We start from the raw sequence: 10720 nt of genomic DNA, 5'->3' as shown, positions 1-10720 counted from the left end.
AGATATCAAATAATCACAAATAAATAGATGCTTTAAACTATTTGTGATTTAAATATAACGGAAAAGGACAATAAAACATAATTTATTATACCAAATTTTATGGAATTTAAACATGTATAATTTATTATATTTTAAAGTTGAGCAACTCAATCATGAAAAAATAGTAACATTATTAATGGAGTAATTAAAAATGTAATTAATCTCGGATAATTTTAATAAAAAAAATATATGAATTTTGGAAACTCTAATCTTGACAGTGTAATTATCTGTTGATGATCTTTATCCTCTTCTTTATTTTTATTTTTCTTTTTCATAATAAGAAGATAAAAGATTTTTCATCAATTAAGTTTCATTTCATATCTATATAACTTACTAATTTGGTCAATTTGGTGACTAACAAATTATTCCTAACATATAGATATCAAATAACATAACTCTTAAGTAATTCTAATCACAAAATTTGCAAACATACTAATATTGCAAATAATTTTATCAAACTATCATTCCATCTAAACAACATAATTAAAATCACTGGGATAAGTGAATACTCTAAATCATACTTTATATCATTATCATTATATAACCATAACACAAAATACGACTGATACATAATTTACGTGTTCATCATAGTTTATCCATTCATTCATTTATTTAATATTATTATTGTGTTAATCTTTTCTTATCCAATATAGTTCTTCATCTATTAAAGAAAAGTCGAAACAAAATTATTTTTCAGTAGAAACATAAAATTATATTTTTACACGTCAATGGAAAATTTTCATAAATCAAACTCACTAACAGAATCACATACCTTCATCCATAAATGGTTCTTTAATAGATTGTGTTTATCTCACTTGACCTCTCTTAACTTAATTAAATTTTTTTGATAGAAAATAGTAAACTACTTGAATGAAGCAGTGAGATGATCAATCTCTAAGGTTCTATTTACAGATGTCACAAATCATGATTGTTTAGTTAAGACGTTATTTTTTTACCTAATTTACTTAATACAAAATAATAGACCCGAAAGAAATAAATTATCATATAATGCATATATATCATATTAATAATAATATTATATTAAAAATAAATCTAACAATCATCCCATGAGAAAGCTTTGCTCACATAATCATTATTTTCCACAAATTATTTATTTATTTTACAACTTAACATTCCACAATATTCAACAGAAATGTAAATTACCAACCACACATACTTAACATGCCACAATAATCAACAGAAATGTAAATTACCAACCACACATATACAGTTGATCATATAACGTAACCAAAGGATTGCATATCTTTCCTGAAAAGGTTGTTCTTGGCGTAATCATTCCGTGGTACTTAGTCGTGACTCAATATTTTTAATGAAAAGCTTGTTCTTGCTATCATTATTTGGGTAGAATGTGACACTTGGTCGCGGCTCAATATCTTTAGTAAAAAACTTTTTGTTTGCATCATCATTTGGGTAGAATGTGGCACTTGGTCGTGGCTCAATATCTTTAGTAAAAAGCTTGTTCTTAGTATCATCATTTGGATAGAATGTGGCACTTGGTCGTGGCTCAATATCTTTAGTAAAAAACCTGTCCTTGCTCTCATCATTTGGGTAGAATGTGGCACTTGGTCGTGGCTCAATATCTTTAGTAAAAAGCTTGTTCTTGGTATCATCATTTGGGTAGAATGTGGCACTTGGTCGTGGCTCAATATCTTTAATAAAAAACTTGTCCTTGCTCTCATCATTTGGGTAGAATGTGGCACTTGGTCGTGGCTCAATATCTTTAGTAAAAAGCTTGTTCTTGGTATCATCATTTGGGTAGAATGTGAGACTTGGTCGTGGCTCAATATCTTTAGTAAAAAACCTGTCCTTGCTCTCATCATTTGGGTAGAATGTGGCACTTGGTCGTGGCTCAATATCTTTAGTAAAAAGCTTGTTCTTGGTATCATCATTTGGGTAGAATGTGAGACTTGGTCGTGGCTCAATATCTTTAGTAAAAAGCTTGTCCTTGCTTCCATCATTTGGGTAGAATGTGGCACTTGGTCGTGGCTCAATATCTTTAATAAAAAACTTGTCCTTGCTCTCATCATTTGGGTAGAATGTGGCACTTGGTCGTGGCTCAATATCTTTAGTAAAAAGCTTGTTCTTGGTATCATCATTTGGGTAGAATGTGAGACTTGGTCGTGGCTCAATATCTTTAGTAAAAAACCTGTCCTTGCTCTCATCATTTGGGTAGAATGTGGCACTTGGTCGTGGCTCAATATCTTTAGTAAAAAGCTTGTCCTTGCTTCCATCATTTGGGTAGAATGTGATACTTGGTCGTGGTTTTATATCGTTGAAAAAAGTATTTTCATTTTTAAGGCTTTTGTATTTAAAGCAATCTTCTTTTTCTTGTGATACAACTGGTAATGAGTCATCTTCAATCACATTTTTCCATTGTCCTCCGGGTTCATGCCTTGACTCTATGCCGTTGAAAAACTAAATAATGCCCCACCATGACAACAAAGAAAGAAAAATAAGAGAGATTACTATCAATTAATTTCATGGGTTTAATTTCTTGCAACACATATTTTATTTGGTAAAATTTTTAAACAAGTTTCTTAAAGTCTATTAATTAATAATCCTTTGGTGTTTTAGTTTTTAACCTGTGAAAATTATGTCTACAACACCCTCTTTAACCATTAAATTTCTTCTATTATATTGTTATCTACTTCTTACCTTGAAAACTAAAAACCTAGTAGTTTTTACATCTTATTTTTAGTTTTGAAATTTAGTCAAGAATTTGAGTCCTGTACTTAAAGAAAAGAGGTAAGGTTAAGACAATAGAAACAAATCGAATTACTTAAAGAAAGAAAAAGCCACAAAAAAAACAACACTGCAATGAACAATTATCTGTATGAAAAAAAAAAAACTCATGAAAAAAGAGAGTGAGAAAAAAGAAATTCATACCAAAAGAAGCAAAATGAGAGTGATTCCAAAGGTTGGTTGGATCTTCATATCTTTCGATACTGATAAGCTAAGCCTCTTGCTTTCGTTCTGCCCAAATATGCTCAAAACCTAATTACTATTTATAGAAAAAAATAATTGCTAATAGTTATAAGTTCAGTTTTAATAAAAATTTGGGTCTTTTTAACTCATACAGTCTAAATTACTATATCATATTATGTTAAGGATTCAAATTACTAATAAATTTCACAAAATTCATAAATAGAGTACGTAAATGTAGGGCTCAAATTATTTTAATACCAATTTCTATTATTTAATTGATTTATAACAAATATCTAAATGAAAAAAATCATGGGATACGGTTTTGGAAAGGAGTGGAAAACATTTCATGTTTTCATTTTACGAATATAGTTGTCTACTTCTTCCAACGTGGATTACGGTTTTTACTTCGAAATTTTAGAGAGTTTGGAGTTAAAGAAGAAAACATTCAACAGTCGACAAATACAAAATTTTTCGAACATAATCTAGTTAAAAATTTCAAAGTTAGTATTATATATATTCAACACATATGAAACATTAGGTATATTAGGTTTATTAGGTATATTTTAGATATTCAATTAAATAGGCAATCAAATGAAAATGTAGTTTTGAATGTGATACATTTTAGGGTTTATTGAGATTTCGACGGTGAAGAAGAAAACTTTCGATGACCGACAAATACAAAACTTATATGACAGAATCTAGCTAGAAATTTCATGCTTAATATTGTATATATTCAAAACATATGAAACATTTGGTACATTATGTATATTTTAGATTATATTCAAAACATACGAAACATTTGGTATATTAGGTATATTTTAGATATTCGATTAAATAGGCAAACAAACGAAAATCTAGTTTTGAATGTGATATATTCTAGAGTTTATTGAAAATTCAAAGGTGAAGAAGAACTACATTTTGACCAAACCTATCAAAAAATAATAGAACTATATATCAGTAATATTGTATATAATATGAGATATATATATACTAAAACACAAAACATAACTATTATAGATTGCAGATAGATATATTAAAGTATAATGTAATCAAATACATTTATAAATGATAAATATGTAAGTATGATCATGTCGTTTACTACTGTTTTAGTAATATTTACTCTATACACAAAAAATTTAAACACAAATTCTGTAGGAATTATGTATAAGGTATTATTGTATATAATATGAGGTATATATACTAAATAACATATATAAATTCGGACTTAGCTTCTTACGGTACATAATTATATAATGTCATATTGTATATATAATGTGGTATATATGTGTAAGAGCTGTCAGCGACGGATAAAATTTTCCAGATTGTTCACGGTTGTAATTATTTAACATAAAATTTCATATTAGAAAAGATTGTGTTATACTTCGTTAAAACAATATTTTCAATTTTTTACCGTAAAAAAGATACAAATTTATACAAGAAAGTTACGAAAATAATAATGACACTCAAAATTTTCTCTACGATGACACTCAAATACTTCATTAAAACAATATTTTTAATTTATTACCATAGTAAAGATACAAATTTATACAAGGAAGTTACGAAAATCATAATAAATTAAAAGTACGGTCAACAAGAAAATAATTTAAATATAATTATGAATAGAATATATAATTAATAATAATTAAAAGGTTAATATTGTCAAAAAAAAAAAATTATACGAATTCTTAATTAAGAAAATAAATTATACTTTAGAACATTTGTGAAAAATCATAGTCAATTTAGGTCATTCGTCTAGATCTTTCTAAAAATTTTAAAATTTATGGATATAAGTAGGTATGAGAATAAAAAGTTTTTAGCTTTTTTTGAAAGAGTGTCATATCATATATCAATCACTATCGATTATAAAATTTGGTATAAATTGAAAATGTTTTGTAAAATTTGTTATTTTTGAAAATAGTGCTTCGGTCACGTCAACACACGAATTGAAGGCTTAAAAGGTGCCGTAAGCAATGCCATCATTGTAATTAATCAAAGAGTTCAAAAGTATCTTTTATATATATCAATAAGCCATAAAAAATATATCATCTATTAATCCAAATGTGAAGATATTGCACACTAGCTATTATTCTCTTACTAAGGGGTCGTTTGGGGGAGGATTATCACTATTGAGTTAGGGTCATGGTAACCCAACCCTTGTTTGAGGGAAGGGTTATCATAACCCTTGTGTTAGGTTTATCATAACCCATCTTCCCTCTCTCTTCTTTCTCAATCCCTCTTCCAACCCTCCATAACCCTACTTTTTCAATTCTCTATAATACTACCTTTTCAATTCTCCATAATTTTACCATTTCATTTTTTATAAAAAAAATTACTCTTTTATTTATCAAATGTCATTTGATTTTTAATTAATTTAATAATCTTAAAAGAATTTTATTTTTAATTTATTTTATTTACAAAATAAATATTAATTGTGATTAATTTATGCATTTAGTACACATATTTACTTTAATTTTTTTTATTGTTTTATGTCTTTTATTTTTTTTTTTACATTTTCAAATATTTTATTTTAAAACTAATCTATATGTACCTAAACTATTTCGGATAAATTTGAGTTAAATAAAATTTTAAAAAATGAATTTTATTAAACTTATAGAAAAATCAAAACAAAATCAAATAAGACGATTTAATATTAAATTAACTAACGTTAGAATTCTTAAACAACCTAAAAAAATGTATAACAAAATTTTTTTTGGGAAGTATTTAAACTTTAAATGTATAAGAATTTTCTTTTTAAAAAAATCAGTTTAATGAAGATCTGATTTAAGATTTATTTGAATTTAATTTTGAATTTAATTTTACCAAATTATGCTATATTTTTCCAAAATGTACTTTTTTTTCTTCTCTTTCTTCTTCCTTATTTTTATATCTTTCATTGATTTATTATAATTTTTTCTATACTTTTGTTGCTCTTGGAACAACAATCCTTTAATTTAAAAAGAGGAGAAAAAAAAACATAATATTTAGATAAAAAAAAGAAAACTGAGAATGTTTTATCCTTAAAAGAAAAATAGTAATTTATTCAACCGAAATGATTACTTAAAAAAAAGTTCATATTGTATTTAAATAAATTAAGGAAAATTGTGTTACGAAAACTAGAACGATTAGATAAATTAAATATATAAAATCTGTGTATTGGAGTTAGAATATGATTTTTCTTTAAAAAATTAATAATTTATTTACACGTAACAATTACGTCAAAGAAATCCGTGTATTAGATTTAGAATACAAATTTCTTTAAAAAATCAATAAATTATTTGCACATGACGACAACGTAAAAAATGTTGGAAATAGACGTCACATTTAAAGAAATTATTAAAAATTGTTTTACGAAAATAGAATAATTTAGTAAATTAAATATACAAAATTTTATTTGGATTTAGAATATAAATTTTAAAAAAAATGTATAAAAAATAAATTTCATAACACAACATACATAACCCTTCCCCCAAACAACTTAAATCACATTAAATATTTTTATAACATTTTTAATTTTATGTCAATATCACGTCCATATTTTAATTTACAGAAAATCTTTGTCAAGCAATGCCCTAATTTGTGCTACTTTTATCAATTTTCCAACGTATTATAGAGAATTTATAAAAAATCGGTTAATTGATTAATTCATCAGCCAAACTCATCATTTTGTTTGCATAATTAAGCAATTAAATGTTTTGATTGATTAATTCAATTAAATGTTAATGAATTAATTCTGGTGTTATTTGGTAGTCATTAATTTTTAAATTAATTAAAATTGAATTTAACAAAAAAACCAATTAATTTAGGTTTTACTTTTTAGTAATTTTATTTTTAAATTTTAAAAATGAAAGCTTTAAATATCCATTTCATCCCTACAAAACAAATATTTTAGGGTCTAAGACAAGTACATCAATGAAGGCTTTAGTGCCTATGTGGGAAAGGTTTGGTGAAACTACCTATGCTACGTTATGAATGTATAATTAGGAAACTAGTATGCAATAACTTAAAGAACTTATAAATGTATTGAAGAACTAATGAGAAGATTATAAAAGAGGTTCACAAAACAAAATTTTATCTTTTAAATTAAATTATAGAGGTTCACAAAACAAAATTTTTATTTAGGTTTTGTTTAAATGTCCCATGTTTATCAATTCATATCGAAGAAATAAAACCAAACATGAATTGATGATTATGGTGGCAGAGAGCCATTAAAAAATGAAGTTTATTTTTTTTTAAAAGATTTTTATTCACCTTAAGAATATTAAGATACCAAAACTTGATATTTTAATCTCTATCATAGGTGTTTAAATGAGAAATTTCATGTATCTAGAATGAAACACTACTCAATCTCATTTAAAATATGAAATGTGTTTATTTAAAAACAATCTATTAATTAAATTTCAAACAAAATAATTTCATGTATTCATGGAAATTAAATTATAAAATCCATAAAAACAATACTTTTCTCCGATTTACATTTTTATATTTCAATTGGAAAATGAATAAGAACAATGAGCAAGACATTATGAAATTTGAAAAATACTTGAAGGGTAATATGTTAGATAAAATAAATACATAAAACAAATACAAGATAATGTAAACAATATGCAAAATGTACCATATGATTAATTAATACAACACATGCAAGATAATTAATTAATGCAAAATGATGTAAAATAATTAATTAATTCAAAATAATGCAAAATAATTAATTAATTCAAAAGGATGCAAAATGATTAATTAATGCACAAACATAAATAAGCAAAATAATTAATTAATTCACAAATATGAAAAATAATTAATTAATTTAAAAATATGAAAAATAATTAATTAATTCAGAAATATGTAAAATAATTAATGATGTCAAATGAGTGAAATAATAATTAACTACAGAGTGCCCAGGTAGGTTTAATGTAATATGCCAATAAATAATCACAGTAGCTAATGGATGTCAAATAATTTTAGCAATATGCATGCTAATTAATCAAAATACAAATAATTCGAATGAGTAATTGACATAAGAGGTCAAATGAGTGTCAAAATAATTAACGATATGCAAATAATTAGCTCACAATGGAGGATGCCAAAAATTAAAACTGTCAAATACATTGTGCTAATTAATTAACAATGCATAATTAAGAGAGTATGTCAAATTTCAAATGCAATTAACACATACGCCTAATTGATAATTATTAAAGCAAGAACACATAATGTAAAATTGGTGCCTAGATAATTAAAAAGATAACAAATAATTAAATCAGTATGCCAAATGAGTGCCAAATGAGTATTAAATAATTGAGACATCAATTAAATAATTAACAAATCATTTAATTAATTAACCAAATAAAATAATGGATGCTAAATAATTAATTCAGAACAACACTGATTAAGTAAGGCAGTAGCCAAATGGATGCAAAACAACTAATTAATCAGCGCACTAATCAAATAGTCAAATGGGTGTCAAATTAATTAACATGCAGAACCCAACAATCAAAATAGTCCAATGGCCAAATGGATATGGATGTGATGCAGAAAATTAACAGACCAAATAATTAACATAGATTGTCAGTATGCTAATTAATTAACTAAATGAAATAATTAATAGTAGCCAAATCAGATAATTAACTCACAACATTCAAATTGGTGCCAAATAATTAAACGGATGCAGAACTCAACCATCAAAATAGTCAAATAGCCAAATAAATGTGCAGAAATAATTAGGGCAACAATCAATGATTCAAATGGGTGTCAAATGATTCAAATGATTAAAAGATGTGAAATGAGTATCAAATGATTAACACAGCAGCTAATTAATGAGTGATTTAAATGAATAATTAAAACAACACCCAAATGGGTGTCAAATAATTAAGCCACTATCATCAACTTGAATAAAAAGAAAAAAACTTACAAGGTGTGTTCCTCTTCTCTATCAAATAATCTTCGCAGCAAAAAAAATTCTCCTCCCAAATTGAATCTTCTCATTCTCCTTTTATAGGGCAATGTCTCTTTTTTTTAGATATAAATGGAGTAGGTTTAGATAGTGAAATGGTTTAGATGGTGAAATGAAATAAAAGGGGAAAGAAGGTGGAAGAGTAGGAAAACGTGAGAGATTGGGAGAAAGTGAGAAGGTTGTGACGCACGAAAGAACGGTCGAGAAAAATAGGGAGAAAAAAATCTTTACTTTTAATTTTAATTTTAAATATGTTTTTATTTTTGTTTTTGTTTTAAAATATAAATTTAAAATTCAAATTCTTGTCTTTTTCTTTTATAATAAATAAATAGATATAGGATCAAATACCCTATCTACACTCCATAATAGGATTCCACTAATTAGTACTAGTATTTTCTTTTTGCAATTTGACGTTAAAGGGTTTAGGGTTTAAAGTTTAGGATTTAAAGGCCGTTTATTGTCTAACTTAAACCAAAGATGTTTCAGTATATATAATTTGTTTCATTGATCCCTTTAAAGTATAAAATAAGAAAACTTAATCATATATGAAAATAAGCATTGATGAAATTGTGAGGTAGAGAATAAAGATAACAAATCGCCCAAATAGTTGTCTACAATGATATTTGATCATTCCAATTCAATTTTGATATATAATATCACAACTTGTATTCTAATTTCACATATTTTGTGCATGATTTTAAACCATATGTGTACATATATAATAGCTAAATGAGAAGAATAATCCAACTTAAAAACTAAATTAAGTGCAAGTTTATAAGCCCTTTTTTTTCTCCTAGTTCATTTGAGAACTTACTTATACTCCCAAAACTTTCCAATATTCCCACATTGGGTTAAGCCATATATTTATTTTTGTAAAAGAAGCCTTCACATAGCCATGGAAATTACAAAATTTTAATTGTCACAATATTATTATTTTAATGTTATTAATAGGAAAGGCCTATACCATGTGTTTTTCTACTTATACTTGACCCTCATATGATATTTTTTTCTTTTACTCTGTAGAATATTACAAACACATGGAGAGAAAAATATTGATTCTAGGTTGGCCCCATTTGAAACTGAACATTTTGTTTTCTTTCTAATTTTAAAATTTAAGCCCATTACTAACCGTTCCTTTGATTTATTTGGGTGCAAGGCAATGCTTTTATTGACTAATGTTTTTTAAAAGTTGGTTTAATTATTGTTTATTTTCTACCTAAAAGAAAAAGGATAAGACCATTATCGTTTTTAAGAAAACGAAAAGCCAATATTCTTTCTAGATCTTGTCTGCTAAACAATTCAACAAACTGTTTGAAAGCATATGGATTGATTTGCAAAAATTATTGAGGTAATAGGTGCTAAAAATATCTGTTTGCATGATTGATCTTGTTACACTATATAATTTATAGAGATTTTTTCTAGTGCATGAGGACTAGTAAATTTCTTTTTTATGGTGCTTATCGATGGTCAAGTTAAGCTTTCAAAGGGAGAAGATGAACTTACTTGATGTATTGTAGTTGTCTCAAGATCATGTCGTGCAACTATATGTTGGAATAAATGGTTATGATTCTTCATTCATGAATGGATGCATCATTTCATGAAAAGTTAGAATAAATGGTTATAATTCTTCATGAATGGATGCATCATGAGTTGATGCATCATTTCATGAAAAGTGTTATTAACAAAAAAGTATGACTTTTTGAATTACCATGAAAAGTCTATAAATAAGTTATTTTAGTTGAGAGAAAAGAACACAAAAAAAAAATCATTTGTCTTCTATAAACAATT

The 10720-nt window shown here is 25.8% G+C and overlaps 1 protein-coding gene across 3 annotated transcripts; it reads right to left on the bottom strand.

Annotated features, from left to right (window-relative positions):
• Positions 1-1107: 1107 nt before the first annotated feature.
• On the bottom strand, positions 1108-8969 carry LOC105436132 (proteoglycan 4). 3 transcript variants are annotated; one of them, XM_031889425.1, is made up of 4 exons: positions 8891-8969; positions 2947-3033; positions 2030-2475; positions 1108-1960 (listed from the first exon to the last, which is right to left on the bottom strand). In XM_031889425.1, the coding sequence occupies exons 2-4, from the start codon at positions 2992-2994 to the stop codon at positions 1333-1335; spliced, it is 1122 nt and encodes a 373-aa protein (XP_031745285.1). In that variant the 5' UTR covers positions 2995-3033; positions 8891-8969; the 3' UTR covers positions 1108-1332. The 3 variants fall into 3 exon arrangements, with proteins under 3 accessions (XP_031745285.1, XP_031745283.1, XP_031745284.1); XM_031889423.1 differs by having other exon boundaries at positions 1108-2475; positions 8891-8968; XM_031889424.1 differs by lacking the exon at positions 8891-8969 and having other exon boundaries at positions 1108-2475; positions 2947-3052.
• Between the last annotated feature and the right edge of the window lie 1751 nt (positions 8970-10720).

This window comes from Cucumis sativus, chromosome 7 (assembly GCF_000004075.3).
Source record: "Cucumis sativus cultivar 9930 chromosome 7, Cucumber_9930_V3, whole genome shotgun sequence".
Classification (NCBI taxonomy): Eukaryota; Viridiplantae; Streptophyta; class Magnoliopsida; order Cucurbitales; family Cucurbitaceae; genus Cucumis; species Cucumis sativus.
Note: the sequence above shows the minus strand (reverse complement) of the source record. Positions and strands in the feature narration are given on the sequence as shown.

Coding starts and splice junctions, on each gene's coding strand:
- LOC105436132 (XM_031889423.1), bottom strand. CDS start 2,994: ATGAAGATCCAACCAACCTTTGGAATCACTCTCATTTTGCTTCTTTTG. Junction 2,476..2,946: donor CTCTCATTTTGCTTCTTTTG/GTATGAATTTCT, acceptor GGCATTATTTAG/TTTTTCAACGGCATAGAGTC.